This window comes from Alligator mississippiensis, chromosome 8 (assembly GCF_030867095.1).
Source record: "Alligator mississippiensis isolate rAllMis1 chromosome 8, rAllMis1, whole genome shotgun sequence".
NCBI classification, from domain to species: Eukaryota; Metazoa; Chordata; order Crocodylia; family Alligatoridae; genus Alligator; species Alligator mississippiensis.
This window is the reverse complement of record NC_081831.1, coordinates 79,483,692-79,507,446: the sequence shown is the minus strand read 5'-3', so window position 1 is coordinate 79,507,446 and position 23,755 is coordinate 79,483,692. Positions and strand designations below refer to the sequence as shown.

At 51.3% G+C, this 23,755-nt stretch overlaps 1 protein-coding gene across 7 annotated transcripts; it reads left to right on the top strand.

The window, feature by feature from the left end:
* Positions 1 to 251: 251 nt before the first annotated feature.
* On the top strand, positions 252 to 22,883 carry ZIC3 (Zic family member 3). Of its 7 annotated transcripts, none has more exons than XM_059732883.1 (8): positions 252 to 1,612; positions 2,874 to 3,037; positions 3,217 to 4,638; positions 5,033 to 5,105; positions 5,344 to 5,432; positions 6,449 to 6,533; positions 12,997 to 18,864; positions 22,094 to 22,883. In XM_059732883.1, exons 1-3 carry the CDS (start codon positions 559 to 561, stop codon positions 3,397 to 3,399), a joined length of 1,401 nt encoding a protein of 466 aa, XP_059588866.1. In that variant the 5' UTR covers positions 252 to 558; the 3' UTR covers positions 3,400 to 4,638; positions 5,033 to 5,105; positions 5,344 to 5,432; positions 6,449 to 6,533; positions 12,997 to 18,864; positions 22,094 to 22,883. The 7 variants fall into 7 exon arrangements, with proteins under 7 accessions (XP_059588866.1, XP_059588865.1, XP_059588869.1 ...); XM_059732882.1 differs by having other exon boundaries at positions 3,217 to 5,105; positions 12,997 to 13,386; positions 16,886 to 18,864; XM_059732886.1 differs by having other exon boundaries at positions 3,217 to 5,105; positions 12,997 to 17,020; positions 18,744 to 18,864.
* Positions 22,884 to 23,755: the final 872 nt, after the last annotated feature.

Below are 23,755 nucleotides of genomic sequence, written 5' to 3'. Positions count from 1 at the left end.
TACAAGTCAGAACAGCAACTCATTAAAATCATCCCATAAAATGACTCCGGTGGCAATGCCTGCCCCATCCCTGCCAAGGGGGTACGCCCCCCCCCATGCCCAGACCCTCACCTGCGAGCCTCCCCGCGCCCGCCAGCCAATCAGCGAGCCGCGGCTGCCCCCGCCCCTTGTACGCGCCGTCCATCATCCCCCGTCCCGGCCAATGGGCGAGCCGGCGGGGGGTCAGGTGACGCGGGGCCCGGCGGCTCCCCATTGGCCCGTGGCGGCCGGCCCCCGGCGCGGGTTTATGTGCGGGCGCGGGGATGCGCTGGAGCAGTCCAAGGACGTTGCGGCGCGAGGGCGCGGGCGCTGCTGCTGCTGCTGCTGCTGCTGCTGCTGCTGGTCGTCTCCGCGCAGCGCTGCGCGCTCTTTTTTGGGGGGGAGGGAGGGGTGGGCAACCCCCCCCCCTAAAAAAAAAACAAACCCCAACCCCCCCCCAAAAAAAGAGAAGAAGAGGAGAGGGGGCGGGTTGCCGCGGGGTAGGCACCCCCGCCCCTGCGGCCCCGCGGGCTCCCCCCCATGAGCATGCTGCTGGACGGCGGGCCGCAGTTCCCCGCGCTGGGCGTGGGCGGCTTCGGGGCTCCGCGGCACCCGCACGACGTGGGGAACCGCGAGGCCGCCGCGGCCGCTGCCGCTGCCGCCGCCATGGGGCTGAACCCCTTCGCGGACACGACCCACGCCGCCGCCTTCAAGCTGAGCCCGGCCACGCACGACCTCGCCTCGAGCCAGAGCTCCGCCTTCACCCCGCAAGCTCCGGGCTACGGGCACCCCCCGCACCCGCACCCGCACCCGCACGGCGGGCAGGTGCCGCCCTACGCGGGCGCCGCCGCCGCCGCCTTCAATTCCACGCGGGATTTTCTGTTCCGCAACCGCGGGGAAGCCGCGCCGGGCGGCGCGCAGCACGGGCTGTTCGCCGGCTCCCACGGGCCGCCGGGGCTGGCGGAGCCGCCGGGCTACCTGCTCTTCCCGGGGCTGCACGAGCAGAGCCCGAGCCACGCGTCGCCCACGGGCCACGCGGACAACGCGGCGGCGCTGGGGCTGCGCGGGGAGCTGTTCGGCCGGCCGGAGCCGTACCGCGGCGTGGCCAGCCCCCGCGCGGATCCGTACGCGGGCGCGCAGTTCCACAACTACAACGCCATGAACGTGAACGTGGGCATGAACGTGGCCGCCGCGGCCGCGCACCACCACCACCACCACCACCATCACCACCACCACGGGCCCGGCGCTTTCTTCCGCTACATGCGCCAGCCCATCAAGCAAGAGCTGTCGTGCAAGTGGGTGGACGAGGGGCAGCTCAGCCGACCCAAAAAGAGCTGCGACCGGACTTTCAGCACCATGCACGAGCTGGTCACGCATGTCACCATGGAGCACGTCGGCGGCCCCGAGCAGAACAACCACATCTGCTACTGGGAGGAGTGCCCGCGCGACGGCAAGTCCTTCAAGGCCAAGTACAAGCTGGTCAACCACATCCGCGTGCACACGGGCGAGAAGCCCTTCCCCTGCCCCTTCCCCGGCTGCGGCAAGATCTTCGCCCGCTCCGAGAACCTGAAGATCCACAAAAGGACGCACACAGGTGAGGGGGGCGAGGGGGTGCCCGCTCCCTGCCCCGCGTGGGAGCTGCGTCCCGGGCTGGTCAGTTTCACCCCAGCGCAGGGCACGAAGGATGGTCAGTTTCACCCCAAACCGGACACGCGGGCTGGTCAGTTTCACCCCCGAGTAGGGAAAAGCAATGCAGTCGCTCAGCTTCATCCCGGGCAAACCGCTCTTTATCCGGGGCAAAGCAATACAGCCGCTCAGTTTTATGTCGGGCAAAAACGGCTCAGTTTTATCCCGGGCAAAGCAGAGCAACTGTTCAGGTTTATCTCGGGCAAAAACAGCTCAGTTTTATCCCGGACAAAGCAAAGTATCCGGTCAGTCTTATCCGGGGCAAAGCAGAGCAGCCACTTTGCTTTATTCCGGGTAAAACACAACAGTCGCTCAGTTTGATACAGGCCTAGCCACCCAGGCTGAGGGGGAAGCTCGCTTCTTTCTCTCTCTGTCTTTTTTTTTCGCCCCCCACCCCCTTTCTCTCTCTTTCTTTTTTTTTTGTCTGGACTCCCGGGCTAATACGAGGCAAATCAGGGCCCTGCGGAGCGCGGGTCGCTTTGCAAGCGGCGGAGGCTCCCCTACCCACCCCGCTCGGGGACCCATACAAATGCTAATACCCGCTAATTTTCGGTGACTTCCGTTCTTCTTCGTCGTCTTCTTTTCTTCCTTGTATTTTTTCCGCTGCTTTTCCCGCCGTGATTGGCACGTCTCCTAATTACACCGCGGATACTTTTGTCAAAGTATTTTTCCTCCCAGCCGCGCCCGCGATTCGGGCCTCCACAAAACTAAAGCACAACTCCAGGAGGCAGGAAACCCTCATTTCCCTTGTCTCCTGGGAGAGACCCGCTCGGATGCCTCCCCCCGAGCCGGACCGGGCCCCGGACCGGCCTGCTCCGAGCCCTTCCCCGGGCCGATGCAGGCGCTGCCCCGCGGCAGGGCTGCTGCAGCCCGTGCCGTCTTGGCTGCAATTCCCATCGTGTATTAGATATTTATTTCAGTGCATGCCTTTGCCCCCCCAAGCGGGGTATGCTCCGTCTGGGGAAGGGGGCAGGGGCGGAAAGAGGCAGCCGCAGGGCCTGATCCGTTCTCAGCCTTTTGCCAAGGGGGATAACACGGAGGAAGGCTGTGCTTGCGGGTGGGGAGGGAGAAAAACCTCCTAGTGCAGCAGAAACAACCCAGGTGTCTCTGGGCAGCGGTCGGGGGAGGGGGATCCTACCCCCAGCCCCTTCACCCCTCGTGCCCCGCAGGTGAGAAGCCCTTCAAGTGCGAGTTTGAGGGCTGCGACCGGCGCTTCGCCAACAGCAGCGACAGGAAGAAGCACATGCACGTGCACACCTCGGACAAGCCCTACATCTGCAAGGTGTGCGACAAGTCCTACACGCACCCCAGCTCCCTGCGCAAGCACATGAAGGTGAGCCTCCCTTTACCACCCCCCCCCTTCCCTTTTTATTCCCACATTTCTTTGTTTTGCAAAACAAAGAAATATATATGCCACTGCCGGGCCGGATCCTGGATGTTGCGGGGATCAGCCCCCCACGTCGGGTGCGCCCGGCCCGGCTCTCATGCCCCGTCTCTCCGCCTCCGCTGCAGGTTCACGAGTCGCAGGGCTCCGATTCCTCCCCCGCCGCCAGTTCAGGCTACGAGTCGTCCACGCCGCCCGCCCTCGCCTCGGCCGGCAGCAAAGACTCGACGAAACCCCCCCCGGCCGCCGCGCCCAGCGGCGCCGGCCACAACCCCGGCCTGCCCCCCAATTTCAACGAGTGGTACGTCTGAGCCGGCCACGGGACCACCGGGACTGGGACCGACCCGACCCACGGCCACACGGAACCGGGGAGTGCTCCCCCACGCGCCGGCTGCAGCTCCGGCTTGGCCCATCGGAGTCTCTCCCCCCCGCACCACCGGGCGAGCCACGGCCTTTTCTCAGGATCGGATTCGTTTCCTCCCCACCCCTCCTTTTTTTATTTTATTTTTTTTTTTTTACCCCGCTTTTAATTTTCCTCCCCTCCTTCGGTGCCCTCCTCGCCCCGTTTCTTTCTCCCTTTGCAACCCCGACGTGAAACGTTTCCTTCTTTCGCTGGGGAGATCGACCCGAGGATGGAAAGAAACCCCCCTCCGCCTTAGTGCTGATTGTTTGCAACTCACAGTCTTAAACCGTGCCAAAGTTCCTGTTATGTCTTGAACTTTCCTCTCTCTCTCTCTTTCTCTCTCTCTCTTTCTCTCTCAGCATTACACTTGTGAATGTATTCTCGTCTGATGGGGTCGCTCCGTGTTTTTTCAGGATGAAGGGTGTGGTGTTCTGCCCGGATCGTGACCGTTTTCGAGTCTGAAACCGTTGCCTTTTTGTAATAACTTCTTCTTCTTCTTCTTTTTTTTTTTTTTTTGTAAATACATATCCGCGATGCCATATTTATCGTTTGTAATTTAAGGATCGAGACAAAAAAAAAAAAAGTGCCGGGAACTGAACAATATTTATGGAGAGGGAAAAAAAAAAGAATTAATAATAATAATTAATAATAATAATGGTTTTCTAACAAAATAAAAAAAAGAAAGAAAGAAAGAGTGGGGAAAAAAACGAAACAAACACAAGAAAATTCCCTGGGAACGGATGGGAACTCTGTACAGCTTTTGGTTATAACTGCTTTAGCATTAAAAGTTTATTGTTTTGGAAAGAGCCCGTTCCCCGCGTTTTTCCACCCAATTCCCCCTCCTCTCTCCGGGCAGCTCTTTCCCCTGGTAGCCCGGTTCCCTGCCGGGCCCGGCCCGCTGCCGTGGTCGCGGTGCTGTGCTGTTGCGTGTGTCCCCCCCTTGTCCCGCCAGCCTCCCCCGCGCCCCCTCGGACTTGTGCTGTTGCAAACCCAGTGTTGCCGGTGGAGTCACGTCTGTCTGGGAGCAGGAGGTAAACGACACCCGGCTGCGGAGAGCGGGCGGAGGAGCAGCTCTGCCCGCGGGTGTCTGTGTGTCCCAGGCAGCGCGGGTCCGGAGGGGGTGAAGAGCTGTTTACTTCGGATTAAAGTAAGTGCTGCTTCATCTATCCCCAGTGTAGTGGGGGTGGTGGTGGGGGAGGACGCACCAGACACCCCCCACCCCCATCTGCTTCTGCACATTGTAATGTTTTAAATATCTATTTAAAAAATGGGGGGGAAAGCCAAAGGAAACCGAGTCCGCGCCTGACGGGCTGGTCCAGGAGGAGCCGCTGCGCCTTCTCTTTGCATCCCCTTGCAGAGCTCGGGCTTCGGGCATCGCATCTCCGGCCAAAGGGAGCATCCCGGCGGGGCGCCGCCGCAGCAAGCCCCCGCTGCCCGGGGCATTTCGGCGCGAGGCCCGGGAGCTGCTCCTGGCTGCAGTTGCGGGGGAGCAAAAAAACGCTGGACTTGATTTTTTTTAAATTAGTTTTTGTTTCTTCTAGGACGAGCCGGGATCGGACGGAGAAGCTCGTGGGCTTCGGAGAAGTTTTTCGCCTCCTAAGTCTGGCCCAGCAGGTGATCGCGGCTCCCGGGCCCCAGGGATGAATGCGGGGGACGGGGAGGAGGGCTGGGGCCGGGAGGCAGGAGGGCTCCGGCTGCGCATCTGGCAGCAGGATCCTCCCTCCGAGCCGGGAGAAAACCCGCCCGACGCCGGGGCCGTGCGAGGCCTGAAAGGAGGAGCAGATCCTTCCCCAGGTGCCGCAGACAGCGCCGCCTTGAACTTGACCCCGGCGCGGGCGGCTTCTTCTTGCAGCCGGAGCCAAGCCGGCGGGGCCCCGATCCGGGCCGGGACACGAGGACGGGACGGGACGGGACGGGACGCACGCTCCGCAGCCGCGCAGGGTAAAAGCGCAGAAACCGGGGCGGGGCGCGGGGCTGCTTGCCTGGGGCTCAATCCGGATCCGCTCCGCTTCTGCCGCCGTCATCTGGGCTGTGCATGCAGAGCAGGGGGGGCTTGGTGCAGGGGAGTGGGTGCTTGCAAACCGGCTTGGCCCCTGTTTTCTTGCCCAGCAGCATCCAGAGCTTCCCGGCTGGTGTGTAGCTGGGGCTGGGCGGATTTGCTCCCATAAACTGTGATGGATGTATGGGGCTCAAACCTGTGCCGGGAGCAGGAGGGATAAAAGCTCTGCCCCTGGTGGGGGGGGGCTCTGGCCTGAGCTGCTTGCTGCTTGCAGCCCCTCCCCATCCAGACTTTGCAAAGGGTTGCTCCTAGCATGCATGCACCCCCTTAGCAGGCACAGGCCAGTCCCTGGGTGGTGGGGCAGGATCTGGGGGCTGCTTTCTGCAGAGCCTGAGCTCCAGGGAGTCACCCCAGGCATTGCAGGGAAAGGGTCCTGCATGTGCCAGTTCTCTCCCTTGCTTGCCAGGCAGCTGCAGGCCTCTGGGCCCCAGCCTCTCCCCTGCGGTAGTGCCAACCCCTCCTGACTTTATCACCCGACCTGCTGTTTTCCTTAATGGGGCAGAGGGAGCTTTGCTTGCCTTTGTTGGGGGGTGGGGGAAGTTAGTTTCTAGCCCTAAGCCTGGCAGGGAAGCAGCAGACGGAGTGATGGGCAAACCCAGCATGGGGTGAAATGCACCTGGGTCCTGTATCTCCTGATCTTGTGCTTAAAAAAAATAAATCGTACTCTTTTGGGGAATGCTGCTTGTGCTTTCTAGATGCTGGCAGTTCACATCACTGCCCCAGAGCCATTCTTGCTCATGTGATGAGGGCAAATGTTGGAGACTCATGTCTAGGGAAGGGCTAGCTTGGCCCAGTAGAGCAGGGGCCAGGTCAGTTTGGCTTTGAATTAATTAATGATGGGTTGTGCATTTTGGGGGTGTTTTTTGGTTTTTTTGTTTTTGTTTTTTTATTACTCAAGTGTCCTAACGCAGTGGCACCCCAGGACTGGAAATATAAAAGGCCAAGAGCTGCTTGCCTGCGTTGTGCCAGCAGCCCCATCGAAGGTGAGCAGAACTGGGGCTAGACTAGAATCGTTGAATGTATTTTTAAAGGATTTGTGGCGTAGGGAAGTACCCAAAGAAAAAAAGCAGTTGATCAACCCTCCTGGTTCTTTTTCTGCGGTGCCTTCTGTGCTGTGCCTTCTGGCTGAGGACACCGATTCCTCTGGCGCTGTTGTTGTGGCCTGTTTGCATACTTCAGGTGTGAGCTTATGCAAAGCGTACCGGTTTAGATGTCCGTGCTGTGCGTGCCATTGATGGCTTGTGGTGGCACACGTGAAGGCAGAGTCCCAAAGGCTTTCGCTGAGGTTTTGCTCCAGAGTCTTGGGCTTGTGTGCTGTGACTTACGTGCCCATAGTAACTCCATGGGCTTGAAATCTCCGATTTCCAGGCTTAGTTTGGACACTTCCATTAAAAAAAAAAAAATACTGCATGTTCCCAAACAAAAAGCATTGCATATTGGCTAATGTCAACTTGTGAGACAAGACAGACTTTCGTGACTGTCTTGGTGAACCATCCCTGACCTGCAGGCTGTTACTATGGTCAATCTAATTATGTGGAAAAAATGCCTCTGCAGAGATACATTATTGTTTTTGGAGAGGAAAAAAAACTGGAGATTAGCTTTCCATTTGCTACGAGGAAGTCCTCTTAAATTGCACAGTCTGCAAAAAAAATAAAAAAAATAAAAAAAAATAAATAAAAAAAGGAGTTCACACCAGCTAATCTGCCCATCAGATGAAATCGGAGACTTGTTTAACCTTGCTCCAACATTTGCATTAGTCAAAAAAATATATAAGCTGTATCTTGTAAAGGACTAACCGCATGGTTTTTATTCGTGTAATCGAAGGCAACACAAATATTCACAGGATGAAGCGCTTACCGTCGCGCGTACGGGTTCCAGTCGGGACCCAGCCGGCTCAGCGTTGGTGTCAGCTAGCTAAGAGGGACTCCTGGTTGCTGGAAATTCAGGGCAGGGTTTTGGGAATTGACTGGTCGTAGGTTGATGCATTTTAATTTTGGGACGCTGAGTTTAATTTCCAGTAAAGAAAGTCATTTGCTATTTTGATTTCCTTCCCACTGACACTTTGGTAAGCCTAAGAGTGCCTGGTTCTTGATTTCAGCTCTTTGTAGGAAGACAGACTTTGAATAGGAGCCTGGGAAGGGCGTTGGGGCAGGGAGAAAGTAGTTGATCCGAGTGGTTTTTTTTGGCTTGGTGAGTTGTTCCATGGTGTCTGCTAAAAAATTGCCCAAACTGGGCTTGGAAACGAGCCCTGCCTGCAGTTGAATGGGCCCGGGCCTATCTCTTGAGCCCGACCTTGTGCTTCCATGCGAGTCTCTGGAGTTTTGCTCCTGTGCACGTGGAAGAGGCTGCGCGAGGCAGGGAGCTGGGTGTCATCATCCCCATCGCGCCAGCAACAAACAGCAATGAGGCTGTAATCCCTGCCCGTCTTGTAGGGAAGGTGGGGAGGCAGGCGGCCGTTGCCCCAGGAGCGTTTAGGCTGAGTGTGGTTGCCCTGCATGTTCTTCCTAGGTCTTTGGACCCTTTTCAGAAGGTCTCCTGCTCCGGGTTTGGGCGTGCAGCAACTTTCGGGATACAAAATGGCTGCTGTGCAGCCGTTCTGGATACGGAGCACGTAGACTAATGACCGCTGAAGCCCACGGGTTTGGAGCAGGCACTAAACAGCCTTTGACACCCTAATCCCAGTCGGCTGCTGTTCCCTGTGACACCCTCCCCTCCCCTGAAGTGGGGGCAGATGAACAAGCCCTTTACGATCCGATGCGAGGGGCCGCATAGTTTCACGGGGTGGCCTGCTTGCTGAGGGGCTTTCCCTGCCGGGTGCTGAGTGCCCTCAGTTCCTGCCTCACTTCCACGGGAGTCCCTGGAGCTTGGCATCCTTCAGGATTGATGCTGTGAGCGTGCTGCTCTCTCTATCCCAGTCCTGGCTTTTGGCCCTCGGCTGCTGGTGCTGTGTCAGCCAGAAGACGACATCCGTACTTCGGTGCTCGTATCTTCAGGCCTCCGCGTTTTGGGAATGAAAACGTAGCCCAGCTGCTGGAAGGGATCTGCCGGCCCGCAAGATCTTCCCACAAATCAGAATCCCGTCTGTGCAGCTCCAGCTCTCCACGCTCCTTCCCCGGCGCCGTCGCCGAGGTTATTGAAAGTGAAAGAACTTTGCAGTTCTCCTTTGCTTTGTACCGGATTTGCTGTTTCTGTCCCATTTACTAAACAATCGTTCGACTGTTTTGGAGACCACAACTCCCCGTCGGTCCTTTTCACTCCGCTCCTGTTTAATTTTGCTTTTGAGTTAGCAACCTGCCGTTGCGCCTGGGGTTTCCACTGATTTAATGCTGCATTATAACAACGTAAAATGTTGCGTTGCTGCTGCATTTCATATCCCTTTGAATCCACGGAGCTGAAGTCTCCCAGCAGTTCTTGTTACACTCAGAGTCACATAGACATGCTGTTGCCGACTACTTTTTTAGGGCTGCAGCTGAGAGCTGGCTCGGTCGCACTTAGCTTTACTCACCTGAGTAACCCGAATCTAAGGCCCAGGCCTATAAACACGCAAGGAAATTCACTCAAGCGGATAGTCCCTGTGGAGTTGGACTAGTTGTGTCTGCCAGTTTTTTCATCCAGCTGAGTAACTTTACAAAGATTTGCTTTATACAGGAGTCCAATTGACTTCAATGCATCAGGGCTACTCATGTGAGTAAAGTCTCAGAGGGTTAATTAAAGTAGGTGTACTCCAGATCTACGTCCAAATGAAATATGAATTCCACCCCCCCATATATATATATATATATTTTTTTTTTACTAGAAAGAATAGTCCAGATGAATTTAAAACATTTTAAATAATCCTGTCAGACATCCTCCAAATGAGAGATTTGCTTTGAATTCATGGGATTTTTCTGTTAATTAGAAAAGTAAGGACATTATATCTCCCTTCTGGTTCGTGAGTCTTTTGGGTCACAGCCTTTCCCAAGGGCTACATGGGATTTTTTCTTTTTTTTTTTTTCTTCTTTTTTTTTTTTTTTAAAGAAAAGCCCAGTTTCGCCTGTGATCACATGACACGAGGGGCCAGCGCTGTAAGCCGAGCACAACGTACCCTGAAATGGGTGGTGGGAGCGGCAGAGTTGGCACCGCGGTCACAGCAATTCTTTTGATTGCATTTTTTACATCTCAGCTGACATTTATTTTAAAGCGAGCTCATGAAGTGAATGGTATTGTTTGCTCTCGCGCCTTTGTAAACATTGGATTTGGAATTAATGAAAAATCTATACGACATGAAAATTGTTACATTTTCCCCTCCTCCACCTCCTTCTTTTTTCCCCTTTTTATTTATTCTGGAGGAAAAAGGCAAGAATCCAAACTTGAAACTGCTCCTCAAAGCGCCTCCCTTTGAATTCACTGAGACTGAGTTTGAACTCTTTGATATTGGGCCAAAGAGAATTTTTTTTTAATAAGCAGTGGTATTTTAGTTACCCAATTTGAGTTATTTTGTGTGTGTTTTTTGTGTGTGCGTGGTGGGAGGGGCCTGATTTTTAGCTGGCGAGTCGTGCTCACTTTCTGAAAATCAGGTTCTTCCCAGGTATCTCAGGCTGGGCACCAAAGAAGCAAGTCATGCCATATTTTTTACACCCCCATTTAAAAATCTTGGACTAGAAATAGATTTTATTATGATGATGATTTTTGTTTCCACGTGTGTTGGGAGCAATGAGACCCTTTCCACCCGTTTCAGTGGGACCCTCTGTCAAGCCCCAAAGTGTCTTGATAAATCCTGCAAATGCTGCCTGGCTATGAGTGTGTCACCTCCTTTTCTGGTTTGATTTGCAAAATGTATTTCATAGAAGCTGCCTGACGTTGTCTTTCATTAAGCCGTGATAACAAAATGCTACAATCTGAAGACTGCGTCTTTTAAATGGAAGCAATTGCAATTTTGGACTATGGCTATTTGATCAATTAAAAAAAAAAAGACTATCAAGGCATCAGAGAACTGTAATATTAACATGGATCTGAGCTCTCTCTGCCCTAATTTGTTTAGAATTTAAAAGAGCACGTATCATCCAAAAAGAACAATGCTTTTTTTAGGGAGCTTATCAGTGCTTGATTTTTCTTTTGTTCTGCTTTTTATCCTTTTTTTATGTGTCATTGTTTTGCTGTAGGTTAAGAAGTGTATTCCTCAAGATTGACAGTAAATAGTTGTGAAAGAATTAAGTCAGCAGAAATGCCCCCTACAAAGTTTAGACTCACAGATGCATCAGTCAGGCATTATTGCTCTGAAAATGTGTGCTTGTTTTTGCAATCATTTTTTGCTCTTAATTTTGGCTATTTTTTTGTGTGTGCGTGTGCACAAAAGCTAGTCCATCAGTGCCACAATCTGAGTAAATAGCGCTCAACAAAAGCAACTGACACAATGAAGGGGCATACAAGAAATATTGCATTTCATAAACACAATTGCTAGAGCATTAAGAGAACAAACATGTGGTTTTATGAACATAGTTATAAATATTTAAACATGCAAAATGAAAATGTTACTAAATGTCTGGTTTCCATTATCTTTCAATGAACATTTTCATTCCTGGAAACATTAATAGCTGTCTGCAGAGCGCTGTTACGGAGCCGGAGGGGGGGGGGGGGAGGTATGTATAATATGAAAATGTGTTAAAAGGCAAAATTGTTTGAAATGTCTTTGACCAAAGGAGAAGCTATTCTACCAAATTTGGTGTGCTACATGTACCGAAACAATCATGCACTAAAAATAGGGACTTGTTTTGCTCCTATTGGCAACTTTGTGTTAAAAAGATATTCATATCCAGAGACCAGGTTGGAAAATTTGAGGTGACACTCCATGTGTTTGGGATTGCACCCTGCAGTGGCAGTTTATTCATCTTTTATTATTTATTAGTACCTTTATGTATTTTATTCGAACTATTTTAATAATATGCAGTTATTATTTCAAAGTGTCTGCAAGTGTGCCTGGGTGCCTGTGTGGAAGAGTGTACAGCTTCTAATAAAAAGTTAAGTGCAGACAGTCCCATGAAAGCAAAGGAAAGCTTCCCACTGACCTCAGCAGTTGTGAGGTCTTGAAATGGGACTATAACAGGGTCTGTTTGAGTGGACCCAGGCTCAAAGCAGGCTTGGAAGCGCACGGGGCATTGTACGGGTGCAGGACTTTGCCTGTGGATCTGGTTTCCAGATCAGGGCGCTGGCATTGTGCCATTGCACTGCGCTGCTCGCATCATACAAAGAAGGTGCAATGTGGCTATCAATTATTGCCCTTATGCTCGTTGTCTCTGTGCATTGATGCTAGGGTTTGCTGAAGGCATGGGGCCAGAGAGCACCAGGCCCCGTGTTTCTGGTTGTGCCACTGCTGGGGGTACTATAGTGCTTGTTCAGAAGATAATTTAGGTAAGAGACTCGGAGCGTGGCCTTCTAGGTAAGGAAGGGAGGTCTGTAGGATGGGACAACGGGAAGGGAGGATAGCAAAACAGGGCTGGGGGTGGAGAAGGAGCCAGATCCAAAAAGGGGGACAGAGCTGGAGCATGAGGGGTCTTGAAGGCATCAATGTGCATGTATAGAAAGCAGAGTCTCCAGGGCCTCACTCGGTCTGCATAGACTTCCCTCAAGCAAGTCCTCCGGGGAACGTCCTGGGTTGAGGACATCAGGATGCAGCCCATGCAAAGTGCTCTGGTGTGCGCAGGCTTGGGTTCCCGTCCTTCACATCCAGACTGGGGGCCAAATCGGGGGAAGAAGCCATCACACCCGACGCAGGGGATCTGGCATCTTCAGTGGGCTCGTGGCCGTGGACCTGAGAGTCTCCTCTGACACCGGTGGAAGTTGTTTTGTTGGGCCCGGTTGCCACAGGATCGGGCCCCGTAGGATCGTGGCCTTTCCCAAGTTTACAAACTGTGTTACTCCATTCAAGACCAATTGCCAGGGGAGACTGCGGCGAGGAGAGATCCAGCCGCCTTTGGCAGGCGAGACCGAGTGGAGCTGGCACGTTTCCTTGGCCTGCTACCCCTCGCTCCGGGAGAGGAAAGCTCGCGTGATTTCAGCATATGACAACTTCAGATCCGCTGCGTTTAGGATAGCAGGAGAGCCTCCCAGCCATTTTTAACCAGTCCCAGAGCCTGCCCTAGGCCTGGTGCTTTTCTGGGGTCTTTGGGGGCAACGCGGGTGGGATCAGACTACTTTGCCCCATGTCCGATAGCAGCTTGCAGCTCAGACTGTAGCTGTACCACCCTTCCCAGCTCCCGGCCGAAGTTTCTCCTAACTAACCGGAGCTACTCAGACCTTCCTCTTGGTTTCTTTTTGCTTACCCCTAAAAAATCTTCAGAATATTTTCAGCAGATTTTGCATGCTCTTGATAAGTTAATTTTTAGAGGGGACACACAGTTTTGTATGCTCGTTGCAAATGATCTTGAGAAAATTAATTCTTCCTCTCTCTCTCTTTCTCTCTCAATGCAGATCCTGCAAGGAAAATGAAGTGTCTCATGAAATGGAGTTGTTCTGAACATCAGGATTTTTTTTTTTTAGTTTTTAAAAGTCCTGTTTTGACTCATTTTTGGGTGAGGTTGCTTAGGTCCGCTCTGCCAACACCAAAAAAAAATAATTATCCAGGTGTCTTTTTTTTTTAACTTTCTGCAATGGTTCCATAACGCAGGGAAACCTTGCTATTTTTAATTCTGAAATGCTATTCTTCACATCTAGCAAGTATTATCTTTGTTTTTAATAAGCCCTCCCAAACCTCACGTGCCCAGAAAATTGTTCTCTTGAACAACGGCCCCATCGAGACAATCCTAGAATAATCAGCATGAGGAATGGATGTCAGCCGTGGATGGATTGCTGTGTTTCTGGGTAACATAATGCCATTTTAATATCTTGTTTTTAATTCAGCTCAGAGCACCGCTTGATGGACAAGGATGCAGCCTGAAGTCAGTTGTTAGAGGTTATGGCAGCAATGATTTCACACAACCAATTGCACCTCAGCTATTATTAAGGATATGATGACCTTTTTGGTTGCAATCCTGAAATGCTCACTACCCCTTGCCCTTTGTCAGCGCTGGTTAGCTTCTGGGCCAGACAAAGCAGCAGGTTCAGTTAACTCCTGCCCATTAGCATATTAAATGAAGAAGAGCATTTTAGCAGCAACAGTGATTGCATTGACTGATCAGTTGCCGTTACCTAGTAGTCATCATGTTTCCCTTGGCTAACGAGATCGGATGCCAGCAATTCAGTCTTCAAACCAGTGAGGTTTGATAAAGAAATCTTTTAAATTTTCCTTGTGCACTTCAGCTCGTGTCTTTTCCTCCTAGCCTGGCATCTGTTGCAGTCCTCGAGCGTTTCTGAGCCTGCAATTATTTGGATGCCTGCCCGTTGTCCCAGAGAGGTGCAGGGGAGTTGTTGCGCTAGCCCTGAAACCCGGTGTAGACCTCCGATTTACGCTCTTGGAACAGACTGCATTAGAGCAGCTTCTTCAGTGCATGCTTGTGACCATGCGGCAACACCAAGGAAGACGGGGAGCTAAAGAGACCTCTTTCCCTCCTCCCCTCCTACAAAACAATATGATCTCTGGCTTTTGACTTGTTTTTTAAGACTTCTGGCAAAGCGATTTCAATTCAACTGAAGGCTTTTGACTGTCTGAAACTTTACTGGAGGTTTTCGAGCAGAGAGTGCATGGGCATTAGTTTGCAGTGTTTTAGGAACAGGGAATCCTTCCTCTGTACATCTATGTGTGTGGCTGGATGTGTGTTGAACTAGGTTAGTTAGCAATCAGGGCCCATGGTCAGAGGTAATATCTTTTATTAGACCAACAAGATTTTTGCAAAAAAAAAGTAAATCTTTAATTGCAAGCTTTCAGGCACAAACACGCTTCATCAGGCATCAGAGCAAAGATTGTAAAAGTTCTCCTGGGTAGAAATGAAAGCGGTGTCCAGCCTCTGATCTGCAGGCCACATCTAGCCTGCAGAGTTGTGTCATCCAACCCATGGTGTGTCCCACAGATCCAAAAAATTGGTGGTGGGGGAGCCATGGCAGCATTAATAGCTGCTTCCCTGCTGCCAAAATTTCCATCCCTGTGGGGAGCCTCGCAGGCTGGATGATGTGGCTCTGTGTGCCAGGGTGCATGGGGTCACTCCATGGCCAGATCCAGTATGTAGGGTCAAGCTAGCTTGAGGAATCGGACCAAGGTTTGACTCTTGGGGGATCTGCAACAAAAGTTAAACCAGTTAATCGATTAACAAGTCCGCCCAAGTGAAGGAGCAGTCTGATCAGAGACCCCCCCCCCCCCAAGTTATAATTTGCAAATCTTACATGGGGGAATCTCGTCTAGTTGGGGGGGCTCAGCCCCCCCCGGAGCTGCCCTTCAATTTGCACCCTGGATCAGACTGGCACATGGCTGGATCCAGCGTGCAGGGCTGGGAGGGGGCACGGGATCCAACCTGTGGACTGGCCTCATGCTACTCATCCAGGCAGCGGGGCCAGAAGGTTGCACACCACTGAGCTAGGTGCAACCCAAGGGTCCTTCAAACCAGCAGTCTTATGAAACATCCTCACTGATGTTCTTGTAAAGTTGGAAAGGGAGAGTTTCAGGCTGCACTTTAGATGCAAGGAGAATTAATGCCAGCGGTGATCTATTGTTTCCTCTACAACATCAGCGCAACCAGAAGATGGAAGTACAAAGCACCTGCATTGGGGTCCCTTGATCTGAGAGTGTGTAGGGAAGCACCTTGCTGCCGGGGGAGGAGGGAGTCGTATATATTTTTGCTCTTCTCAGAGACGGGCAAAGGGGGTTTTGTAGGTATTGTCATGCACGCTCTTGTGCAGCTCCTTGCTCTTGCACTCTCGCTCCTCTCTCCTGCCTGGGCTTGATGGACAAGGGAGCTGAGGCTGGAAGGGGGGAAGGATCTGTCATTGCTGTGGAGGATTCAGCCCGCGCTGTGATCCCACCCCTTTGCTTGCTGCTCTTTGGGGCAGGCCTCTAAGTTTGCAGCCATGGAGTGTCAGGAAGCTTTCTTGTCAACGCCGCACCGTTGAGAAGATTTGTCCTCAAGTTCAAAGCAGCACTGGCCTCAGACGTGTGATGTTTCCTGACCTTTCCCCTCTCCGGTGCCTCGGCCTGCTTTCCTTTGAGGTCAGCGTCAAAATAGAGACGTATGTTTCTGCAGCTTGACCATGGCTCTGACGCTTTAGATCAGGAATCCTATAGTCCATTTGTCTTCCCATCTGTCAAGCAGCATTTGAAGCCAGCTTGCTCTTTCAGACAAGTGTGAGAGTCAGTAGCTTTTTTTTAAAGAAGGTTTCAGCCCATAAAGCATGTGCTAAGATGCCACCTATTAAGATCCCGGGATAGCACCTTGAATAGAGATCAAGCGCAACGGAGTTCACTCCAAACTTTAATTCCATCAGCTGGTTTAGATGCGTGCTGTTGTGTCGCCCTGGAAAGTCAGACCAGGCTGCACTCCTGCCTTTGCTACTGAGTGACTTGGGGCAAGCGACTTAGGCACTTGTGTGTGTTTAAAAAGCAAAGCAAAACACTCAGCCCTCCTTTGTGTGGCTGTCCGGTGTTGGCGCACCATTGTGCTTTCACTGGCACTGCTTGCTTATTCCTTGACAGTGTGAAGTAATGAGACCCGTCAAGATTGCCTTACAGCGACAAGGCCTTCATTTGCTTGGCCTCGGTCCAGCAAAGTGAAGGGGAGTTGGTTTGTACAGCACAGCTGTCATACAAGACTGAGGGTAGTTGTTGGCCCTGTGCCTCAGTTTACTCCTCTGTACAATGGCAATAAAATCAAGGCTACGGGGAGGTTTCATTAAGAAATGAGGTTAAAAAAAAATCTATGCAGCATAAGGTACCGTCCTTGGTTATTTCAGGTAGTAGTTTACCTTGTGTACTGCCCACCCCTGCTAACAACAGGATCTGCCTTCTGCTGCAAGGCAGGGGGAGCGTTCACAGCGCCCAGGGAAGCATCATCTCTGCTGGGCCACCTTCCCGTAAACCCTCCTAAGAGCCCGGAGAAGGGACCAAAGCAATCAGGACTCATGGTGGAAGTGCTATCTTTCATTAGACACACTAGATTTTTGCAAAAAAAATAATTTCTTGAATTGCAGAAAAGGGGCCATTCATTTTTCCGAAGTATTTTGCAAATGCCTGTTAGAGGATGCTTTGAAATCTGGGGGGAGTCTCCTTTCTGGTGGCACACGTGGGTGGCAAATGGGACGCAAAGCCAGATCGGGTCTGGGTTTGGCCCTGACGTTGCAGCCGGCTATCTCTGGTCCCTTTATAGTTCAATGTCGCCCAGTAGCGGAGGGGCAGGACGATGGGCAGATGCTAACAAATGTTGCTCTTTGTTTACAGAGCCCAGATGTCCCCGGATAGCTGAGGAGCCCCAGGAGACCAGACTGTTGAGCCATTGATGGTTAAGCCCAACTTGACTCCCTGGAGTCAAGGCCACCATATGGTCCTCCCTTTGAAATAGGACCTGTGCCATAGGTAAAGTATGAGCTGGACCCAGGCGTCGCTTTGATGCCTAACGCCTTCAGGCATCAGACACCCACTCTTCCGGGCTTCCTTTTGCCCAGAGCGGCTATCCCAGTCTCAGGGCCCTGCGGATTATTTTTTGATAGGTAAAATATGGGGTATCTTGGGTGCAATCGGTACAGAAAATGAGCAATGCCCTGTTTTCCTTTTGCTCCAGGGAGAGGAGAGTATCTGGTTACCCAGCCCTGGCACACGGTCTTCTTGGAGGCAGTCTGATGTCGCTGTGATGTCATCACATACCTCACTTGCTACAATAGGTCCGGGCCCTCCCCATTTTTGCCTAAAGCTTAGTTTAATCCTATTTCAGTGGCAGAGATACCTGCATCTTTAGGGAGAGAATTTGGCTTCGTGAAAGCTATTTTGCTACTAGCATCCCACGCGAGGAGGCTGGGGAGAGGGAGAGCGGGGACGGAGCCGGATGGATGTTGCAAAGAAAAAGCGTGCGTTGATTTTGGGGGATGTTTTCAAATATCCCTCCTCCCCAGGTGTTTTCCTGGGGATATTTGTCCAGGAAAAACAGTGTTTCTCTTGAAAGCGAGCAAGAGCCCAGTGAATACTCCGTTTATAAGGAACATAAGTACCAGGATTTTTCAGGCATATGCTTACATTTGCTTGGGGGGTTTGCTTTGCTGACACAAGGGGTTATAAAGAACCAAGGCCTTATTGCAGCTTTTCAATACTTCAGTCATGCCAGCTGAGTGCAAAGCTATCCTATCTAACGGAAGTGCTCCCAGTCACCTTATGAACAGCTGACGTGACAAATCCCCATTTTCTCTAGATTCAGCTTTCCTTATGCAGATAATGGTATAGTTTTTCTTAGTCTTTGGTACCAGCAAAGTTCAGACTTACCAGTACAAGTCCTGAACTGTGCTCCATAGATGGCTGTTTGCCTTCAAAAGAATTGCTCGGGGTCCCGGGAGAGGTGGCCTCGTCACCCGTGAACAGGGGATGCTGCAGCATCCACCGACTGAAATACCTGGACACAAACCCATTTGATAATACTTTTAAGCAGCAAATAATAGCAGGCGCATTCAAGGTCTAAATCCATCCGCCGCTGATAGTTCAGCGAGCTTTTGGCAGGGGTGACATCATACACCTGTCCTGGGCTGCTGTTGGGGAGTACAATAGGATTCGGTTGAGCAATGATTGCTTTCCATCCAGTTATGATTCTCCTCTTGTCCAAGCCTTCTCCAGGCGGAGCTGATCTGGAGTGAAGCCTGTTTTAGAAGGACAGCAGACTTGGTTATGTGCATTGACAGATCAGAGAGCCAACCTGGGCCTGGCACTGGGGTCCAGCTCCTTCGGTGTCCCGTTTGCCACAGTTATGAGCCAGAAGCCAAGCAGCCAAAAAGAGCTTACTTTGGCTGGACGGCTTACCGAGATAGAAAGGTCCCTGCTTTCCTTCTACATGTTTTGGACAGAGTTCGTGGCAATTTTTTTTTCAGGGTCTTTGGGAGCTCCCAAACTTTTTTGCAGGGGGAGCCACAAGTTTCCTGGGAAAAGGACTAGGGGCAGTCCCTCCTTTTTGTGGGAGTACAGACTCCCCAGCCCTCCCTGTCACAATCACGTGCCCTCATTCCTTCCATTTTCAATCCCCGTGTCATCCAGAGCAGCTGCTTGCGTGGGACGTTACCATTATTTAATATATTTGTAGCTGTCTTTTAATGCCATTTAGCAGCTGGAAACAAGGAAGAATCAGCAACCTTTCAGTAGCCACCTCTCCTGGGAGCCCCAGCAATTGTTTTGAAGGCAAGGAGCGGTCTATGGAGCACAGTTCAGGACTTGGCTATAGCATGGTAAGTCTCAACTTTTCTCACGCTAAAGACAGATAACATTATCTGCATCAGGAGAGTGGAATCTAGAGGGGATGGGGACGTGTCACATGGCAGCTCTTCCATGGTAATGGCCCGTGTGCACTCTCTTACCCCACAATAGGTAGAGATAAGCCAAGTAGCTAAGCACCCAGTCAAGTGGACTGAGCTCCTGGGGTTTAGATTTCATCTAAGAGTAAGCGTGCACAAAGGGAGTTGCCTTGAAGCAGCTGATGCATAGTAAAGCCCAGCCCCTTGCCTCTGACACTGGTGGAGATGTCTGCATGAGATGAAGGGGGATGGAGAGGCCAGCTTCTTAGGACTGGAGCCGTGCTTCAGCCCCTGGTACTTTGAGGAGAGCAGGGAGCCAATTCAGAATATGATGAGTCTTTAGGCTTTGTCACTGATCAAAAACAACTGACAAACTATAACAGGAGATAGATTGGGCCTAATACATCCCCAATGGTCACGTTTACACAAGACGCTTACTGCGCATTAGCCTAATAACACTGCGCAGTAGTGTGTCACGGCAAAAACCCAGCTAATAGCCAACTGCGCAGTGTTATTAGGCTAATGTGCAGTAAGCGTCACTAAATAACCGTGCGCCCACACTACTGCACAGTAACTTTAGGTACTGTGCATTTAGTTAAGACTTTCTTAAGGAAGTCCCAAACTAAATGTGCAGTATCTAAGGTGCATTAATGAACATGTAGATGCATCCAGTCTGACCTTATAAGAGCCAGTGGAGTTATGCAAAGAATAATTCTCCCCATCCTTCAGATATAGTGTCACATCACGTGGCTACACACCCTTGACTTTCTTGGTATCTTTTCCTAATAAATGGGAAGGGAGATGGGTCATTAATAGGCTGTGATGCGAACAACAGGCCATAGTACAGCCCCGATTATTAGATAGATGTAACAGCCACATACACTTGGGTTGTGTATGGCAGAGTGCACGTTTGGTCGTTGTGTATTGTGCTTTTGTGTGTGTGTGTGTGTGTGTGTGTGTTTATGTGGCCAAGATGGGCCCTGTTGTTTTGGCCATGTGCTCTGCACATGGAAAGCCAGGGCCTGTATCTGGGCAAAATATGTAAAATCCTCTGGCCTTATTGGCTGGAGGAAGCAGAAGACACTCCAGGCAGACTGAGTAAGAGAGTGGCTGGAGCATGGCACTCCCTAATTGGATAAGGCTTGGGTGATGTCACACCAGGTATATAAGAACAACTCAACTCAGGTTTTTCTCTCTTTTGCTGGGGGCTCCTAAATGCTGCACAGCTGCATTGGGAGCCAGAAAAACTGCTGTCCATGGGGGGGTCTCCCTTGCTCCTCACTAAAGAGGAGAGCGAAAGCTATGTGAAGGGAAAGCCTCGGGTACAGGGAGAGAAAGCGTGTCTCCAAGTTTAAGACTCCTATTACCTTCCTCTTTCCCTTGCTTTTTTTTCCGAGTGGGATAATACGATGCAGGGGGGTTAATTCCTGGAGCAAACTGGTCAGGGATGGAGTCCTAGCAGTTTTGCTGGTGGTTTTGCCACACAGGCCTTGACTGGGATCATACCGTGGGGGTATTAACCCCTGGAGCAGACTGAGCAGGAATGGGGTCCTGGAAGTTACTGGCCACATGCGCTTGGTCCCCTCTTTTTTGTAATTGTAGTGTCTCAGCACAGTGCTAGAGCTGAGGCTGGATCATTGGCAACGCATAGGGGATGCGTGCGGGTGCACATTCAACCCCTGAGAAAAGTACCGCCGATGCTGCTGGCAGCGCTTGTGGGTGGTCACCGCTCGCCACCCCACCTCGCCGCCAACACCGCTGGCGGTGTCCGTGGGTGGTCACCACTCAACCTGTCCCCGCCACCACCACGGCTGCCCATGGCAGCTCCTCACCGCCATGCCCCCGCCACCGCCGCCTGTGGGCAGTCGCCGTGGCTCCCCAGCCTCCAGGGGCACGCGTCATTCATGGACCCGATGTCCAGGCTGCAGCCCTAGGCTTGGCCCCTTTTTGCTGTTTGCATTTCAGCCTAGCTGTGTGGCTGCACCCCAGCATGTTTGGCTGGCGGATTCGGGCCAGGGGGAAGCCTGGCATGGTTTGAGCCAGGGTCAGACCTGGCACTTCTTGGTATTGATCCGGGCCTCAGTGCAGTATAGGTCTGGCCGGCTTTTGCTGCCCAATTTAGGCCCAGCAAGATAGATCTGGGTCTCCTTTTGTCCCTTTTGTAACCAAACGGTGTGGTTGGGCGTTAGTGGTAGTTCGGGCCCAAGCCAAGATAGACCTGACCTTTTCTTTGAGGTATTTTGTAATTTTCTGCCCAGCAGAGCTGGGATCGGGAGTAGGGATTTTGGGGTGCGGTACACTGATGAAAACTGCAGTTAACCCCTCAAAGCCACCGCGTGGAAGTGAAGGTCAGTGCTTTACCGCTTCTCCAGGAGCAACAAAGCCTTTTGCAACGCAGAAGGACCCGCACTCGAGCAGGCCCTAGCACTCTCTGCTGTGGCTCCCCCCTCCAGCCCATCGCTGAAGGGCAGGGATACAGGTGCAGACCCCCAGAACTACCCTTCGGGGAGCCCCGAGTCCCAGATTGTCTGGGCATCATAGGTGAAGCCTCCCCAGGCAGGTGCTACCTGTAGACTTTATTTTGTACTTAATAGTGTTTTAAAATTATATTTAGTGTTTTTTTCTTTTCTGTAATAAATGTGGGTTTTCGTGTTTACACTGCTTGCAAGGAGGGGGGTTTCGTTGATATGGGCCGCCTCAGCAGACTTAGCGTTCCCAGATTGATTTCTGGGTGGGGGCTCGAGCCGCTGCTATAATTTGTGAGGTACCCCAAAATGTAAACCTGGCCCTTTTTGCTGCCAACCGGAAGGCTTACACAGAGTTTCTCCTTTGATTTTTCTCCCTCGAAATAATTTCTTTACCATTGGAGAGTGCAATACAGTCCAGTAGCTCTGGGAGATCTCCTTTTGCCCTGAGCAGAAGATTGCACGTAACAGCACCCACTCGATAGTTGCAGATAAAGCATCCATTAATACAGACAAATAAAATTAGAAGAGTTCTGCAAACCAGAGTAGCCAGGAACCAGCTTGTTCGAAAACCCCGATCATTTGCCATAAATGGTCTTCTGCAGAATATAAATAATACTAATATTACGATGTACAATATTATGTTGTTCATCTCTTTACAGCTCCGTTGACCTTGATCTTCTTTTCATTCTTTGCAGGAGGTCCGTATTCTGCTATCGAGCTCTATGACGGCACCCTTAAAACTACAGATTTGCTTTTGTTCATATCCCTACTGCGAATCTCGACTCCGTGTAAAGAAATAAGCTCGGCTGAATGACAACACATGTTTGTCTCGTTATCCACCCCCGCTACAGACTTCATTAACTATCAAGAGCACAGAGATTTCGGGGGTGCCGGTTCCCCGTGCCGTAGTAACACGGTTTCCAGTATCCCAATGCATTACTCTATCTCTTTTACCCGTATGCAGTCTGACATGACTTTGCTCGCTTCTCTCTTGCCGTCTGGCAAAATGCAGGAGCTGATTGTTGCTGCACTTAACTGCAGCTCACATATTTTGTACACGGTAAATTTGTGCCTGTGCTGGTCGTGCCTCGGTTAAAGTCTTTCTTACTGCTGGTGATGGAAGTGTCTGCTGCTGCAATGAATTGCTCCCTTTAATGCCATTTGCTTTGCCTTTTCAGAAGTGTGTTACTTTTTAGTGCTCTCTGAGCCCACAGTAAAACTCTCTGGAGCGCACAGAGCTCTGTCTATCATAAACCGCCGTTATACCACATCTCAAGAATTAAAGTTTAACTGTGGGCAGATTCTATTTTCAGATAGCATTGCGTGGAGACTATATTTTCAAAAGCATTAACTCAAACCACACTGATGCACAACTGTTTTAAAATGTAAGAATTCGCACATGTTTTTTATTAGCGTACACATAAAACTGGAGCATAATACAGTAGGATTTGGCAATAAAACGGGGTAGTAGATACATAAATTTTATGCCTAGTTTTTTAGATTAATGATTCTACTTTTCTTGATGAATTGAGCGCAGATGAGCAAAAACACAACAGTGATTAAACACGGAGACTGGGCACATAAAGCGATGTGGTGGATAGTTCAGAGTTCACTTCACTAGTTTCCACCCCCCCGCCTTTAGACACAAATTGAGCATGGATTACTTGATAACCTTCTTCTACTAGCCAAACCACTACAGAGACATTTTCAGTCTCTTCAAGTCCCTATTGTTCTCAAGAAATCACTTCCTTAAGAAATACCCATATGTCGAGGGGCTCCGTAATATTTTGTGGGAAACAAAATTGAGGGTCAGATTCATCCCCTTGCTCGAGTCCCTTGAAGTCGGGCTCAGCTGGAATGAATTGCCCTGCATGGCGTTGCACCAGGGATGAGTCTTGCTTTCCATTCCTGACAGCGAAGCAAGAAGTTTAGACGTCTTTCACCAACGGTAGCAGCTGCAGGTCGTGGGAAACGGCAGCAAGCCCCGGCATCGCAAGCTTGGCATTCAGATGTGGGCACCTTTGCTGGGCATCCCCAGCTCACATTTGGAAGCTCAGATTTGCACTTTGGGGTCTTCACACGCCTTCTGAGTGCCGCGGTACACGACCCAGGTGTCTGAACATGGGCTTTGGAGCTCTTTCTTGCAAAACGGGCTCTGCAGAAATGCTTCAGAGCAGCACGTCATTCATCTGGGAATGGCCGGAGGGAAGAAATATCTTAAGTGAGTGTGGCAAGGTGGACAGGACCCTTTGGTGCCCTGCAAGGAAGGGGTTAATTAATTCCTCACCCTGGCTAGGGCTAGTGCAGGAGTGTTTGCTCTGCTCATATCCTTCCAGGAGAGCAAGGCTGGGGCTGGG